Source organism: Culicoides brevitarsis, chromosome 1, assembly GCF_036172545.1.
Source record: "Culicoides brevitarsis isolate CSIRO-B50_1 chromosome 1, AGI_CSIRO_Cbre_v1, whole genome shotgun sequence".
Classification (NCBI taxonomy): domain Eukaryota; kingdom Metazoa; phylum Arthropoda; class Insecta; order Diptera; family Ceratopogonidae; genus Culicoides; species Culicoides brevitarsis.
This window is the reverse complement of record NC_087085.1, coordinates 35,207,862-35,225,811: the sequence shown is the minus strand read 5'-3', so window position 1 is coordinate 35,225,811 and position 17,950 is coordinate 35,207,862. Positions and strand designations below refer to the sequence as shown.

Here is a 17,950-nt window from a genome sequence, read left to right as displayed (position 1 = left end):
GGGCTCTAATTTATCATTTTTAATCATTTTATAACTCAAAACTGCCAAAAAATTGAAACTGAAAAAAATTTTTTTCTTTGACATAGTTTTGGTTTGAAAACTATATCAAGAAAAAAACTAAATCAAAAACTTGTCAAAAACTTCAAAGCCAAATTTAGTCAAATCTTGCTCCAAATGGATAAAAATTTGTCCGAGGGCTCCAATTTATCATTTTTAATCATTTTATAACTCAAAACTGCCAAATTTTCCTTTGAAATGGTTTTGTTTTGAATGTGTATGAAATTGCGATAGGGTCATGAGGAGTACAAAAATGTGAATTGAGGATTACAAAATTGTGAAATAAGGAGTACAAAAAAGCGTAGATATATAACATCTAAATGCGGTATAGTATTTTTACATTTAAAAAATGTTCGATTTCATGTAAATATTTGAAAGGCAAACAATTAATTTTTCAAATTTATCTAAATTTTTTTCTTACTTCTCGATAAATACCTAACTTAAGATAAAAATTTAACTAAAAAATTTTAAACCTGTAATTTTTAAAATTTTTTAGTTCATTTTTTTAATTAACTCTAAAATATATTTTATTTAAAGATTAAACAGACAGACATCCAAGTCCATTGAAACACATTTTTCTCTATAAAAAATGCATTTTTTGAAAGCAAAGGTGAAATTTGTAAGTGAAAAGGACAAAACAACGAGAAAAACGTGTGCGGCTTTCACATCTCATTTTGTCATTGTTGTAAAAAAGGTGGCTTTGGAATGCAACCTGACTCCAACAATGACAAAAAAAGTAGTGATCTCATATCACGATAATGGTAAATAATAATATTATAATAAAAGAAGCTGTTTGTCAGACAATAAAAATGTACGTGGCGAAAGAAAACTGAAAATGGCATAATCTCTTGTAGTGATAGTAATAACAATTTCACCAAGAAAAAAAAAATAACTCAGAAATCAAAAGCAGCTCTTTTTTGCATTCTTTAAAAATACTTTTATCTCTAGGTTGCTTTTGTATTAAGTAAGCATAATAATATTTTGCATTCTTTAAGCAAAGGAGAGAGAGAAGCTATTTTTGTGTGTGGATGTATTTAGACAGAGACAACATCAAGGATGTTATCAGTGCCATGGCCTAACAAAGGTAAGTTACTTCATGACTTTTGTTTGTATTAATTTAGAAAGATGTTTTGTTTTTTGAATGCTGGAGGACAAAATATTTCTCAAGAAATCGCGGAATGTTTTTACAAAAATTTAATTGTTAATTTTTTTTTTTCAGTAATTTTCTTCTTTTGTGGAATGAGACTTGCTAATTTTTATTCGTATTTAATGAAAATGGTCCAAATTTCAAGGCAAAACTCAACGAGCACGTCCAAATGTTGCACTTAGTGTTCCAACGATCGCAGAAACGTGTCACAATTCCGTTTGTCTTGGAATCTGAAGCAATCAAGACTACTTTTATTGCTCTTCGATTGACATTTGTGGGACATTTTCTCAAAAAGCCGTGTCCCCTTTACGATATCATCACTCATAAAGTGAGCTTATAAAGTGCTTACACGTCGTCCTTCGACAAATTCGGCAAATGATACATTTTTTCTCCTTCGAGAACGTGACAAAAATACACATACGCTCACTTGTATCATAATTTTCGGTATCTTTTGATCCTTCGTAACAACAATGTGATTAAGTAGATTGAAATGTTTGCTTTTACAATTAGCATGTCTGACGTAAACTCCAGTTTGAGGGTAAATTACATGTCGTGTAACCAAGAGCAAGACCTGGTTCAACAAACGAGTGTGTGTCATCATCCCTCTCAATTATGTGTTTTTGTCTCACTTGGTAACCGGGTGCCTGTGATTTGCATTAGATAATTCTGGTTGTTGTGTAATGCGTTCAATATGCAAACATATCCGAGTATTTTAGAATGGACAACAAATCCAAGAATGTTTTTGTAGAGCAAAGTAAATGAAAATGTCACAAACAAATGTTTTTGTCTGTAGAATTAGATGGATATTGGACTTGAAATGGATTCCATGCCTAAAACTAAAATAAAACAAGAGAGGAAATTATCTAATGAAGGTTTCTAAGACAACTTTTGGGATTGTTTGAAGTGGTTTTTCAAGGTAACGTGTAGGTAAATTACCACAATTTGGGTTGTTTCTCACTTATTTTTTGGTCCTTGATGCGGTAATTGAGCATCATTTACATCATTAACATTCAAAAAGGTATCAAAATCGTTGAGGATATTTCAAGGTTAATTAGGATAAGTCGCACATAAACATAAAAATTAATAAAAATTGAAAATTTCAAGAAAACTTTGAATTTAGAAGATTTTTTAAAATTATGAGAAATTTATACTTTTTTATATATTTTATTTTATTTAATAATAAAAAAATATTTTATTATTTTATTTAATAAAATATATATAAAAAAATTTTTATTTATTTATTTATTTTTATTTATTTATTTATTTTTTTTTTTCGTAAAAAGCTGCTTAAAATGAATAAAAAAATGTTTTGGTAATTAATTTAAAAATTTAAATTTAAAATTTTAATTAAAAATTTATTGATAATTCTATCAGCCTAAAAATCAACAAATATTTTTTTTTTTTAAAGAAATAAAATTTTTTATGAAAAATCGATTTTCTCGCTGAAAATTTTAAAAATAATTTTTTTTAAAGATTTTTTATGAAAAAAAAAATTGGAAAAATTGAGTTTTTACTCAACTAACTTAAAATTTTGACTAATAGAAAAGTAAAACGAAACTTGATCACCTTTTGTTTTTTACTTTAAAAAAAATGTAACTTAATTTTTAAGTTTTTTCAAAAATATTTTAAAATTAATTTGATTTAAAAATAAATCAAACAATTCTAAAGTTTTTTCGACAACTTAAAAAAATTTTTCTATCATTTTCGCAAAAAAAGCATATATGCAATTTATCATATTGACCTAATGACAATGTCGGATTTAATGTCGGAAAAATTTTCAAAACTCAAGACATCACGTACGAAAGTCAAGTTCAAACGCCAAATACTGTCGCCTGAACGCCAAATTATCATAATTCTTTTACGAGTCTCATCAATATTCATTAACAGATGATAAAAAAATCATCGATTGCCACCCACAAAAAGTTATTGATAGCCAAATTTATCTTCGTGTGACGTACAAACAACACAGTGTTTGTCTATTTCCCATCAGATTTATCGTTTTTTCCTAATCATCGCCTCGTAGAACCTCTCCAAATATAATAATAATAGCAATAATTGTTATTATTACGAAAGTTTATTATACTTTTATCCCTCTAGACATTAACTATGTGTGTGTGCGCGAGATGAAAGATGACGATTTATTATGCGAACAACAATGCGATAATGACGTTGTTTTCTGTATATAAACGACAAGACGGTGCGAAACGGGGCGCAGGCGAAAATGATGCTCATGCACAAAATTTTAATGAAGTTGGCTAAAGTTCTTGTGCTTAACAAAAACTTATGTTCATCACCTCTCGACTGTGTTCTTTTTGTGCGAAAATATTTGCGAAACAAGACGAAACAAAATAAGTAAAAGATATAGCAATAATGAGAAATGGAAAGTAGTAAGATAAATCATTCACACCTGAGAATGAGTTGAAGACTCACTCAAGAAAATGATAACAATGTTGGATTTTTAATTAAGTTTTATTTATGGAACGTACGTGCCACGAGCTGAAAATGCAAGTGTCTTAATGATGACCTTATTTTTCTTTTAATTCATTCGTTTTCGATTCGTTTAAGAAGAATTGCTAAGAAGAATTATGTCTTATGATGAATCATTTTTTTCATTATAAAAATGAATGGAATTTTTCTCTAGATAATAGTTGATTAAAAATATTAAATATTATTTCTATTATTTAAATGAATTTTTTAAAGTGATAATATTTTTATTATTTTAAATAAAAATATTTTTTTAAGAAAAATTTTCAACGGGTATTGATAAATATTTTTAAAAGATTAAAAGTTTTAAAAAAATAAAATTTCATAAAAAATTTATTAAAAATAAAAAAAAAATTATAAAAATTTATAGATTTTTTTAAATTTAATTTTAATTAAATTCTTAAGTTTAAAAATGTTTTTTTTTTTCAAATAAATAATTTTGTTTAATGTAGTATTTAAAAATACATAAAATGAACAAAAAAAAAATATTAAAAAAATAAAAAATACCCAAACTAGGTACCCATTAAAAATAAAATTAGCTCCTACACTTTTTTTTATTTATTTTTTTTTTTAATTAATTTATCAATTAAATATTTTATTTTTTTTTAAATTTTTTTTGTAGTATCTTGAAAATTATTAATTAATTAATTAAGGCCGCTCCAAATTTTTTTCTATGTTTTTGTCCCCTGTCCCATTTCAAAAGCCGAAATTCCAATGGGGCAAAATAAAAAAAAATAGTTAAAAATTTCATCAAAATTCACCAAAAAATGGTTTTTTTGGTCATTTTCCTTACTATTTCAAGGAATTTTCAAAAAAATTTTTAAATATTGTTAATTTTTAAAATTTTTTGTGTTGAAAATCGAAATTTTACATGAATTTTCTTCTATAAAAATATTTTCTAAAAATTATTTTTCAAAAATTTTTGACGGTTATTTTTATGAAAGTTTTTTGTTAAAATTTTTAACTTGAAATATTTCAATTTATCAAATTAAATTGTCATTTTGTAATAATAGTTTTTTTTTTTTTTTTTTTTTGAAAAAAATGTTTTGAAAATTATTAAAAATTAACGGCCTAAATTAAAAAATTAAATATAAAATGAAATAATAAAAATAAAATTTTTAAATTTTGGATTACAGTGCTTAATAAATTGAATTAAATAAAAAAATTAAAATGTGTCAAAATTGAAAATTGATCAAAATTTTAAACTTGAGTTAACTTAAAATTTTTGTGGGAAATTTTCTAATATTTCATTTCTAATGAAGAAAAATAAATCAGAACAGTAAAACGTCACATAATAAAGTAAAACTATGAATGTTAATGAGACAACGACTGTTAGTTTATGCAATTATTCAAATTAATTAAGTGATTTATTGTCGACAACGTGCAAATTATTCGCCCCATTTCCATGTTATCTCTTCTCATTAAAAAGAGATATCGCTAAGCAAGAACAACATTCGCGAAATTCTCAAAACTTTAAAGCCAAGTTTAAAAAATTCACTATAGTTTAAGGAAAATTCCTTTACAAATTCTCTTACCTTTTGCCACTTTGATGGAATACGTGCGTCATACATAGCATCTAAGGATTCTCGCAAATATTCGCTCATCACGATGGTACCTTCAATCGCGAGTTTCAAGTCGATGAGATTTGTGTGGACCATTTTGATGACACGTTGCATTCGATCAATTTCTTGTCTACAAAAAAAATTAAGATTAAAATTTAATTTAAAATTGGGACATTTTTTTTACCGCAAAAAGATGTTCATCGGCATGTATGGTCCCATTCTTGCGAGATTTTCCTTGACCTCGAATGCGTTATACTGCGGCGGAAGTTTTCGTAACATGTCGTCAGCTAAATTGAAGACGACAGTCTCACGCGTTTCTCCTCCGCTTCCGCCGCCTTCCTTCGGCTGAATTGACATAATTGTATCCAAAATATCTAAAAAATCAGAAAAAAGTAATTTAAATTCAAATTTTATGCCGAATTTGTAATTCCTCACTTTTTGCACTGTTGATTTGATACGTAATATCGGCATTCGGATGTAAGCCAAATACTTCGGGCGTATCGTTGATCGGTAAATTATTGATGTAATCCACATAATGTGAGAGATTTTTCGTGATAGGCACTTTGTAGCCGCGATAAAATTCAAATCCGGGCGCCAACAGATGTTCACTAAACCACACTTGGCAATACGTGATAAGAAGTCGCTTGTCAAAGTCATCCGTGACACGACCGCCGTACATTACCTCGCCAAGCATGTAGCACAGTGTTTGCCTAAAAAACATCGTAAATCCATCAGAATTGCAAATTTAATCCGAAAACAAAAAAAAAATCTTTTTAAAAATTACCATGAAACACCTTTCTTGGGGTCCATGTCGTCGAGATGATTCTGAATAAATTGCACGCTCGATTGGAAGTCAGCAGCATTAAATTCATACGGGATATTCCATCCGAGGGGTCCAAATTTGCGTCTTTCCTGCACGACAGTATGCAAAAAGGCAACAGTGTAGAGCAAAGGAGGCCATTGCATTGCCGACGTGTAATCCAAAAAGTCCTGTGTGAATGTTTGGTAGCTTCGTTTGAGTGAAGCGCGAATTCCTTGCGGCGGTTCGTTTGTGAATTTGATCGCCATTTGTAGTAAACCGATGGGGAATTGTTCATGTACTTCTGTCGTCACCCAAAGACGGAAAGATTCCTCGACGTGCTCCGTCTCGATTAGGATGTCGATAATTTCGGCACAGAAACTCAGTGAGAGATGAACATTTTGTAAGAGGACCCAACCGCCTGTTGCCATGCAATCCATCATTAATTTGCGAGCATGGAATTCTTGACCTTGACCCATGGATACGGCACGAAGGGCTGAAAATTGAATTTAAATTAGTTTTGATTTTCATAGTTTGTCGCTTCAAATTTATTTCAATTTTTTTCTTTATCCCAACTTAAAAATAGAAAATTTAATACATAAAATAATTATAAATTATTTAAAAAAAATTTTTTTGAGAAGATTTTGAAAAATTTTTAAAATGAATTTTAATTTAATTTTTAAATATTTCTTAATTTTTTTTAATTAAATTAAATTTTAAAATTAAAATTAAAATTAAAATTTAATTTAATTTAACTTTTTATTTATTTTTTTATAGAATTTAATTTTTATTTGTAATATTTAGAATTTAATTTTTAATACTATAAATATTTTTTAATGAATTTTTAATTTTATTTATTTTAATATTTATTAATTTGATTTACCTAATTTAAGTTTAATTAATATTTTTTTTACAAAATTTTTTAAATAATTATTTTAATTAATATTTTTTTTTTAATTTTTGACTAAAATCATCTTTTGATAAAATTTTAAAAAAATAAATCCTTTTTAAAAAAATTTCAGGTCAAAAAATTTTATTTAGATAAAAAGTTTGAAATAAATTTGAAGCGATTAAAATTTTATAAAAAAAAAACATGAAAAATTTACGTACGAATATTTTTGGTTTTTGAAAGAGCTCCAATTTGCGTTGTCGGATCTGAACCAATGGATAAAATACAAACCAACGGCGTTCTCGGTTCAGATTCCTCCCACGTGGCTTCCAGATCAAGAATATGCATTTCACTATATTCATTGCCAAGGGACTCTTCAATGTATCGTCTCGCCTGCGAAATTGTTCGATCCGGACTCCATGAACGAATGAGAAGTAATTTCCTGAAAACATCTAAATTCGCGTGATATCCGCACGGAATCTCCTCCATTTCCGGTTTCTCCGCATCATACCAAATTTTCCAATCTCTCTCATTCTGTTCGATTTTCTTCAGCACCTCATTAAACACCGGCAACTTGCTGATCTCGACGAGATTCAACCACGTAATATCCAGAATCCATTTGAAGGGTTTCGGCACAACAGCATTCAAATCGAGACACGCGCCGCCCTTGATGAACGTCATAAACTCCTCGTGCGTGATGTGATTTCGTTGCATGTCAATTTTGATGGCCAACATCAATGTGAACAACAATTTGTGTCGTTCATACAAACTTCGACTCGTAAAGGCCCAAACTTCGAACGTCAAGTAACGCAAGATAATTTGAATGCGTTCCTCGGTGATGCTCGATTTGGCGGATTTTGTGATGGAATTGTCGAAAATGACCAAAAACTGTTTGAGGGAATTTTGGTACATGACAGAAACGTTGCTTAGCTCGACAATTAAGAAGTAGAGGATGGATCCGCGAGTTGCAACACCGCGATATTCCTCACGAGCAACCATAATTTTTTTCTCCGTGATTTCGGCGATCTTTAGTTTTTGGTTGACCTCTTGTGCGGTTGTTTTTGTCTCTTGCAACACTTCGATCAGCTCTTCGTCGTCAACCAAGGAGCCCTCGGACGACGTTAAACGGAAAAGAAGATTTACTTCCAACTCTTTCATGCTCCGTTGGTTCTTCATGACACTCTCGAACAAGTGGACTCGCTCCGCTTCGAGCTCGGATTTTTCCATCAAGATTACGCGACCCAACAATTGATCCTCCAAACCGCGAATCGTGACAGTAAAGTCAATAATGGACGTTTTAGCACTCACTTCTGGGCTGTACGGAGGATTCGGTAGCTTTGTCGTGACATACAACATGAATCCGGGCATGACATCGCACTCCTTATCTCCTACCAGCACTTTTTCAATAGACCCTGATTTGATAAAGTTCTTTTCCAAGACATTGTCAATAACGGGATCTAACTCAACGCCAACGTCTTCAATAAGAAGCGGACGACCCAGAGATAAACTATCCTCCAAATGTGTGCGGAAGTACTTGTGATTCAGCGAAGTGATTTGCAGCTCATTTTGATCCTCCTTGCATTTAATCCACAACTTACCTTGACTCTGTGGATCGATGAGCAACGGATACGAGCTCGATTTCGTGACAATTAACGCATTTTGCACCGATAACTCGTCGTTCGGGAGCCCCTGTAACGTCCATTCGGAAATTGTCGCCGAATCAACGAGCATATTGATGATGCTCAAGTTTGCGGTGAACGGAATTACTTTCGTTTTCAAAATTGTCATCCATGTTTTCAGCAAAGTAGCACGGAATTCCTGGTTATAAGGACCGCAATACGACAAAAATCCCGTTGCGAGTAAGACATCGCCCACTAATCGACCAAGTTGCTGTTTGAATTCCTTACTTTGAAGGGTCCAACGGGTTTTTTCGCCGCCGAGACCGTTAATGAGCGCCGTTGCGGCATTCATTTTGCGAAGACAAACGTTCGCAGCGTCAGTTAATCGTTGTTTTTCCCCTACAGCAGCATCGTACATCGATTTTACTTCTTGCAAGGCAGCTTCGCGCTCACGTAATTGAGCTTCTGCTTGCGCCAAGTCGTCCATAGCAAGCTATTTGTTAAAGAAATGAAAAAAATTAATGATTTTTTTTAGAAAATTTGACAAAAAAGTTACCTTTAGACGAGCTTCTTGCATCGCTAAATTGGCTTTCAGTGGCAATACTTCCTTATTTACGCCATGGAAGAATGCCATAGCCTTTGTCCATGACAAGAGACCAGCTACATCACCACAAACTCGTCTTGCGGTATCCATATTGTAATCTTCCATACGAAAGTATGGTTGAAGGTGTTCAATCATTTCATCATTGATCGAATCTTTTGGGTAATTTTGAAGTTGCAACAAGAATGTGGTGCTAGCCATCATCTAAAAAAATGAAAAATGTTACTTCAAGAAATTTAAGCAAAGTTTATTTTTTTAAAAATTCATTTAGGCCGCTTCAAATGAAACTCAATAGTTTTGTCCAAAATTTAACAAAAAATGTTTACAAAAAATAAAAAAAAATTTGAAATACTTTTTTTCAAACAAAATACCAAATTTTTTAAAAATTTTAAATCGTCAATCAATTTTTTTGTTATTTTGACCTTTTTACATTGATATTTGTATATTAAAAATTAATTTAATAAAAACATTGAAAGAAATTAATATAAAAAAAATAAACGTCAAATTTTTTAAATAAATGTCAAAAAAAAAAATTAATAATTTTCATGAAAATTATTTTTAAAAGAAATTTTTTGTCGAAATACGATTTTGAATACAAAAATTACTAAAAATTAAAAAATTTTGAAAATTTTTTTTTTTATATTTGAGACATTACGCATTTTTCTCATGAAACCTAGATGAAACCCAAAAAGCATGCAAGTCAAATTTTGATGAATTGTAGTATATGTTCCATATACTACTTTGTTTTTACCGCACAAAAAGGGCCCATTTTGTGAAACGCCGGCCTAAAAACATCGAAAAATCGTTAGAATCAAAGGCGGTAAGGTGCTAAACGACAGTAAACATTCCAAAAAATTCGAATTGAGGCAAAAAATCTCCCGACTTGAACAAAAAAAATCTGGGGCCCAGGCCTCAAAGTTGGGGAAAATGACAAAAACATGGCTTTTTTTGAGCAAAAAAGTATCCTTATTTTTATAGCCGAGAAATTTTTTGAAAAAAAAAATTTATTTTTTTTTATTTTGAGCCGGAGAACCGTTTTTTTTTGAGCCCTCAAAAAATTTTTTTTTAGCTTAATTTTGAAAAAATTTTTTTTTTTTTTTTTTAATCTTTAAATGGCTCCTGTACATCGAAAACGCAAAATTTAGAAAAAGTCCAAAACAAAAGTTGTTTCTAACATCAAAACCTTCATTTTGAGACGGAGAACCGTGATCTAGCTTAATTTTGAAAAATCGGTATGTGAGCCCTCATAATAAGAGGATTTTGACTTAAATTTTTTTTCGCTAACATCTTTAAATGGCTCCTGTACATCGAAAACGCAAAATTTAGAAAAAGTCCAAAACAAAAGTTGTTTCTAACATCAAAACCTTCATTTTGAGACGGAGAACCGTGATCTAGCTTAATTTTGAAAAATCGGTATGTGAGCCCTCATAATAAGAGGATTTTGACTTAAATTTTTTTTAATCAATTTTTTTCGCTAACATCTTTAAATGGCTCCTGTACATCGAAAACGCAAAATTTAGAAAAAGTCCAAAACAAAAGTTGTTTCTAACATCAAAACCTTCATTTTGAGACGGAGAACCGTGATCTAGCTTAATTTTGAAAAATCGGTATGTGAGCCCTCATAATAAGAGGATTTTGACTTAAATTTTTTTTAATCAATTTTTTTCGCTAACATCTTTAAATGGCTCCTGTACATCGAAAACGCAAAATTTAGAAAAAGTCCAAAACAAAAGTTGTTTCTAACATCAAAACCTTCATTTTGAGACGGAGAACCGTGATCTAGCTTAATTTTGAAAAATCGGTATGTGAGCCCTCATAATAAGAGGATTTTGACTTAAATTTTTTTTAATCAATTTTTTTCGCTAACATCTTTAAATGGCTCCTGTACATCGAAAACGCAAAATTTAGAAAAAGTCCAAAACAAAAGTTGTTTCTAACATCAAAACCTTCATTTTGAGACGGAGAACCGTGATCTAGCTTAATTTTGAAAAATCGGTATGTGAGCCCTCATAATAAGAGGATTTTGACTTAAATTTTTTTTCATCAATTTTTTTTGCTAACATCTTTAAATGGCTCCTGTACATCGAAAACGCAAAATTTAGAAAAAGTCCAAAACAAAAGTTGTTTCTAACATCAAAACCTTCATTTTGAGACGGAGAACCGTGATCTAGCTTAATTTTGAAAAATCGGTATGTGAGCCCTCATAATAAGAGGATTTTGACTTAAATTTTTTTTCATCAATTTTTTTGCTAACATCTTTAAATGGCTCCTGTACATCGAAAACGCAAAATTTAGAAAAAGTCCAAAACAAAAGTTGTTTCTAACATCAAAACCTTCATTTTGAGACGGAGAACCGTGATCTAGCTTAATTTTGAAAAATCGGTATGTGAGCCCTCATAATAAGAGGATTTTGACTTAAATTTTTTTTCATCAATTTTTTTGCTAACATCTTTAAATGGCTCCTGTACATCGAAAACGCAAAATTTAGAAAAAGTCCAAAACAAAAGTTGTTTCTAACATCAAAACCTTCATTTTGAGACGGAGAACCGTGATCTAGCTTAATTTTGAAAAATCGGTATGTGAGCCCTCATAATAAGAGGATTTTGACTTAAATTTTTTTTCATCAATTTTTTTTGCTAACATCTTTAAATGGCTCCTGTACATCGAAAACGCAAAATTTAGAAAAAGTCCAAAACAAAAGTTGTTTCTAACATCAAAACCTTCATTTTGAGACGGAGAACCGTGATCTAGCTTAATTTTGAAAAATCGGTATGTGAGCCCTCATAATAAGAGGATTTTGACTTAAATTTTTTTTGATCAATTTTTTTGCTAACATCTTTAAATGGCTCCTGTACATCGAAAACGCAAAATTTAGAAAAAGTCCAAAACAAAAGTTGTTTCTAACATCAAAACCTTCATTTTGAGACGGAGAACCGTGATCTAGCTTAATTTTGAAAAATCGATATGTGAGCCCTCATAATAAGAGGATTTTGACTTAAATTTTTTTTCAAAAATCGGTATGTGAGCCCTCATAATAAAAGGATTTTGACTTAAATTTTTTTTCATCAATTTTTTTGCTAACATCTTTAAATGGCTCCTGTACATCGAAAACGCAAAATTTAGAAAAAGTCCAAAACAAAAGTTGTTTCTAACATCAAAACCTTCATTTTGAGACGGAGAACCGTGATCTAGCTTAATTTTGAAAAATCGGTATGTGAGCCCTCATAATAAGAGGATTTTGACTTAAATTTTTTTTCATCAATTTTTTTTGCTAACATCTTTAAATGGCTCCTGTACATCGAAAACGCAAAATTTAGAAAAAGTCCAAAACAAAAGTTGTTTCTAACATCAAAACCTTCATTTTGAGACGGAGAACCGTGATCTAGCTTAATTTTGAAAAATCGGTATGTGAGCCCTCATAATAAGAGGATTTTGACTTAAATTTTTTTTCATCAATTTTTTTCGCTAACATCTTTAAATGGCTCCTGTACATCGAAAACGCAAAATTTAGAAAAAGTCCAAAACAAAAGTTGTTTCTAACATCAAAACCTTCATTTTGAGACGGAGAACCGTGATCTAGCTTAATTTTGAAAAATCGGTATGTGAGCCCTCATAATAAGAGGATTTTGACTTAAATTTTTTTTCATCAATTTTTTTTGCTAACATCTTTAAATGGCTCCTGTACATCGAAAACGCAAAATTTAGAAAAAGTCCAAAACAAAAGTTGTTTCTAACATCAAAACCTTCATTTTGAGACGGAGAACCGTGATCTAGCTTAATTTTGAAAAATCGGTATGTGAGCCCTCATAATAAGAGGATTTTGACTTAAATTTTTTTTCATCAATTTTTTTCGCTAACATCTTTAAATGGCTCCTGTACATCGAAAACGCAAAATTTAGAAAAAGTCCAAAACAAAAGTTGTTTCTAACATCAAAACCTTCATTTTGAGACGGAGAACCGTGATCTAGCTTAATTTTGAAAAATCGGTATGTGAGCCCTCATAATAAGAGGATTTTGACTTAAATTTTTTTTCATCAATTTTTTTCGCTAACATCTTTAAATGGCTCCTGTACATCGAAAACGCAAAATTTAGAAAAAGTCCAAAACAAAAGTTGTTTCTAACATCAAAACCTTCATTTTGAGACGGAGAACCGTGATCTAGCTTAATTTTGAAAAATCGGTATGTGAGCCCTCATAATAAGAGGATTTTGACTTAAATTTTTTTTCATCAATTTTTTTCGCTAACATCTTTAAATGGCTTCTGTACATCGAAAACGCAAAATTTAGAAAAAGTCCAAAACAAAAGTTGTTTCTAACATCAAAACCTTCATTTTGAGACGGAGAACCGTGATCTAGCTTAATTTTGAAAAATCGATATGTGAGCCCTCATAATAAGAGGATTTTGACTTAAATTTTTTTTCATCAATTTTTTTTGCTAACATCTTTAAATGGCTCCTGTACATCGAAAACGCAAAATTTAGAAAAAGTCCAAAACAAAAGTTGTTTCTAACATCAAAACCTTCATTTTGAGACGGAGAACCGTGATCTAGCTTAATTTTGAAAAATCGGTATGTGAGCCCTCATAATAAGAGGATTTTGACTTAAATTTTTTTTCATCAATTTTTTTCGCTAACATCTTTAAATGGCTCCTGTACATCGAAAACGCAAAATTTAGAAAAAGTCCAAAACAAAAGTTGTTTCTAACATCAAAACCTTCATTTTGAGACGGAGAACCGTGATCTAGCTTAATTTTGAAAAATCGGTATGTGAGCCCTCATAATAAGAGGATTTTGACTTAAATTTTTTTTCATCAATTTTTTTCGCTATAACATCTTTAAATGGCTCCTGTACATCGAAAACGCAAAATTTAGAAAAAGTCCAAAACAAAAGTTGTTTCTAACATCAAAACCTTCATTTTGAGACGGAGAACCGTGATCTAGCTTAATTTTGAAAAATCGGTATGTGAGCCCTCATAATAAGAGGATTTTGACTTAAATTTTTTTTCATCAATTTTTTTTGCTAACATCTTTAAATGGCTCCTGTACATCGAAAACGCAAAATTTAGAAAAAGTCCAAAACAAAAGTTGTTTCTAACATCAAAACCTTCATTTTGAGACGGAGAACCGTGATCTAGCTTAATTTTGAAAAATCGGTATGTGAGCCCTCATAATAAGAGGATTTTGACTTAAATTTTTTTTCATCAATTTTTTTGCTAACATCTTTAAATGGCTCCTGTACATCGAAAACGCAAAATTTAGAAAAAGTCCAAAACAAAAGTTGTTTCTAACATCAAAACCTTCATTTTGAGACGGAGAACCGTGATCTAGCTTAATTTTGAAAAATCGGTATGTGAGCCCTCATAATAAGAGGATTTTGACTTAAATTTTTTTTCATCAATTTTTTTGCTAACATCTTTAAATGGCTCCTGTACATCGAAAACGCAAAATTTAGAAAAAGTCCAAAACAAAAGTTGTTTCTAACATCAAAACCTTCATTTTGAGACGGAGAACCGTGATCTAGCTTAATTTTGAAAAATCGGTATGTGAGCCCTCATAATAAGAGGATTTTGACTTAAATTTTTTTTCATCAATTTTTTTCGCTAACATCTTTAAATGGCTCCTGTACATCGAAAACGCAAAATTTAGAAAAAGTCCAAAACAAAAGTTGTTTCTAACATCAAAACCTTCATTTTGAGACGGAGAACCGTGATCTAGCTTAATTTTGAAAAATCGGTATGTGAGCCCTCATAATAAGAGGATTTTGACTTAAATTTTTTTTCATCAATTTTTTTGCTATCATCTTTAAATGGCTCCTGTACATCGAAAACGCAAAATTTAGAAAAAGTCCAAAACAAAAGTTGTTTCTAACATCAAAACCTTCATTTTGAGACGGAGAACCGTGATCTAGCTTAATTTTGAAAAATCGGTATGTGAGCCCTCATAATAAGAGGATTTTGACTTAAATTTTTTTTCATCAATTTTTTTCGCTAACATCTTTAAATGGCTCCTGTACATCGAAAACGCAAAATTTAGAAAAAGTCCAAAACAAAAGTTGTTTCTAACATCAAAACCTTCATTTTGAGACGGAGAACCGTGATCTAGCTTAATTTTGAAAAATCGGTATGTGAGCCCTCATAATAAGAGGATTTTGACTTAAATTTTTTTTCATCAATTTTTTTTGCTAACATCTTTAAATGGCTCCTGTACATCGAAAACGCAAAATTTAGAAAAAGTCCAAAACAAAAGTTGTTTCTAACATCAAAACCTTCATTTTGAGACGGAGAACCGTGATCTAGCTTAATTTTGAAAAATCGGTATGTTAGCCCTCATAATAAGAGGATTTTGACTTAAATTTTTTTTCATCAATTTTTTTCGCTAACATCTTTAAATGGCTCCTGTACATCGAAAACGCAAAATTTAGAAAAAGTCCAAAACAAAAGTTGTTTCTAACATCAAAACCTTCATTTTGAGACGGAGAACCGTGATCTAGCTTAATTTTGAAAAATCGGTATGTGAGCCCTCATAATAAGAGGATTTTGACTTAAATTTTTTTTCATCAATTTTTTTTGCTAACATCTTTAAATGGCTCCTGTACATCGAAAACGCAAAATTTAGAAAAAGTCCAAAACAAAAGTTGTTTCTAACATCAAAACCTTCATTTTGAGACGGAGAACCGTGATCTAGCTTAAAAAATTTTGAAAAATCGGTATGTGAGCCCTCATAATAAGAGGATTTTGACTTAAATTTTTTTTCATCAATTTTTTTCGCTAACATCTTTAAATGGCTCCTGTACATCGAAAACGCAAAATTTAGAAAAAGTCCAAAACAAAAGTTGTTTCTAACATCAAAACCTTCATTTTGAGACGGAGAACCGTGATCTAGCTTAATTTTGAAAAATCGGTATGTGAGCCCTCATAATAAGAGGATTTTGACTTAAATTTTTTTTCATCAATTTTTTTCGCTAACATCTTTAAATGGCTCCTGTACATCGAAAACGCAAAATTTAGAAAAAGTCCAAAACAAAAGTTGTTTCTAACATCAAAACCTTCATTTTGAGACGGAGAACCGTGATCTAGCTTAATTTTGAAAAATCGGTATGTGAGCCCTCATAATAAGAGGATTTTGACTTAAATTTTTTTTCATCAATTTTTTTTGCTAACATCTTTAAATGGCTCCTGTACATCGAAAACGCAAAATTTAGAAAAAGTCCAAAACAAAAGTTGTTTCTAACATCAAAACCTTCATTTTGAGACGGAGAACCGTGATCTAGCTTAATTTTGAAAAATCGGTATGTGAGCCCTCATAATAAGAGGATTTTGACTTAAATTTTTTTTCATCAATTTTTTTTGCTAACATCTTTAAATGGCTCCTGTACATCGAAAACGCAAAATTTAGAAAAAGTCCAAAACAAAAGTTGTTTCTAACATCAAAACCTTCATTTTGAGACGGAGAACCGTGATCTAGCTTAATTTTGAAAAATCGGTATGTGAGCCCTCATAATAAGAGGATTTTGACTTAAATTTTTTTTCATCAATTTTTTTCGCTAACATCTTTAAATGGCTCCTGTACATCGAAAACGCAAAATTTAGAAAAAGTCCAAAACAAAAGTTGTTTCTAACATCAAAACCTTCATTTTGAGACGGAGAACCGTGATCTAGCTTAATTTTGAAAAATCGGTATGTGAGCCCTCATAATAAGAGGATTTTGACTTAAATTTTTTTTCATCAATTTTTTTTGCTAACATCTTTAAATGGCTCCTGTACATCGAAAACGCAAAATTTAGAAAAAGTCCAAAACAAAAGTTGTTTCTAACATCAAAACCTTCATTTTGAGACGGAGAACCGTGATCTAGCTTAATTTTGAAAAATCGGTATGTGAGCCCTCATAATAAGAGGATTTTGACTTAAATTTTTTTTCATCAATTTTTTTCTCTAACATCTTTAAATGGCTCCTGTACATCGAAAACGCAAAATTTAGAAAAAGTCTTTTTTGTAGTTTTTAGTACATTGTGTTTATATGTTTGTCCAGCATATGAAGAATTGGCAATAATTTCTCTTAAACTAAACAATGACTCGGTACACAAACGGGTTATGTAACAAACATATACTACAATTCGAATTTGCTTAGCTAATTCAAGGTACTTTTATTTTCAAGTTCATTTTTAATGGTTTCAGAAAGAAAATTGAAGGCAAAAAATGAGCTTACCTTTAAACTCTCTTGCCAACTCGGTTTCGGGGATGGAGCTGCTGTATCCGCAATCACTGGATGTATTTTCCGTTGGAACAAGATGAGCTCCAAAACAAAAGTTGTTTCTAACATCAAAACCTTCATTTTGAGACGGAGAACCGTGATCTACAAAGGTTGAAAAAATTTTGAAAAATCGGTATGTGAGCCCTCATAATAAGAGGGTTTTGACTTAAATTTTTTTTAATCAATTTTTTTCGCTAACATCTTTAAATGGCTCCTGTACATCGAAAACGCAAAATTTAGAAAAAGTCCTAAACAAAAGTTGTTTCTAATGCCAAAACCTTCAATTTGAGCTGGAGAACCATGATCTACAAAAGTTGAAAAAATTTTGAAAAATCGGTATGTGAGCCCTCATAATAAGAGGATTTTGACTTAATTTTTTTTTCATCAATTTTTTTTGCTAACATCTTTAAATGGCTCCTGTACATCGAAAACGCAAATTTAGAAAAAGTCCAAAACAAAAGTTGTTTCTAACATCAAAACCTTCATTTTGAGACGGAGAACGGTAATATAGCTCAATTTTCAAAAATCTGTACATGAGCCCTC

At 30.6% G+C, this 17,950-nt stretch overlaps 1 protein-coding gene across 1 annotated transcript in view; it reads right to left on the bottom strand.

Moving 5' to 3' along the window:
- The window catches only part of LOC134836807 (dynein axonemal heavy chain 5), a 56,595-nt gene that overhangs the window by 4,323 nt on the left and 34,322 nt on the right, over positions 1–17,950 (bottom strand). Inside the window, exons 18-23 of the mRNA XM_063852039.1 lie at positions 9,114–9,362; positions 7,160–9,050; positions 6,035–6,545; positions 5,686–5,960; positions 5,435–5,624; positions 5,224–5,380 (exon numbers count right to left, since the gene is read on the bottom strand). Coding sequence (XP_063708109.1) covers positions 5,224–5,380; positions 5,435–5,624; positions 5,686–5,960; positions 6,035–6,545; positions 7,160–9,050; positions 9,114–9,362 — 3,273 coding nt within the window. The remainder of the gene's footprint in view (positions 1–5,223; positions 5,381–5,434; positions 5,625–5,685; positions 5,961–6,034; positions 6,546–7,159; positions 9,051–9,113; positions 9,363–17,950) is intronic.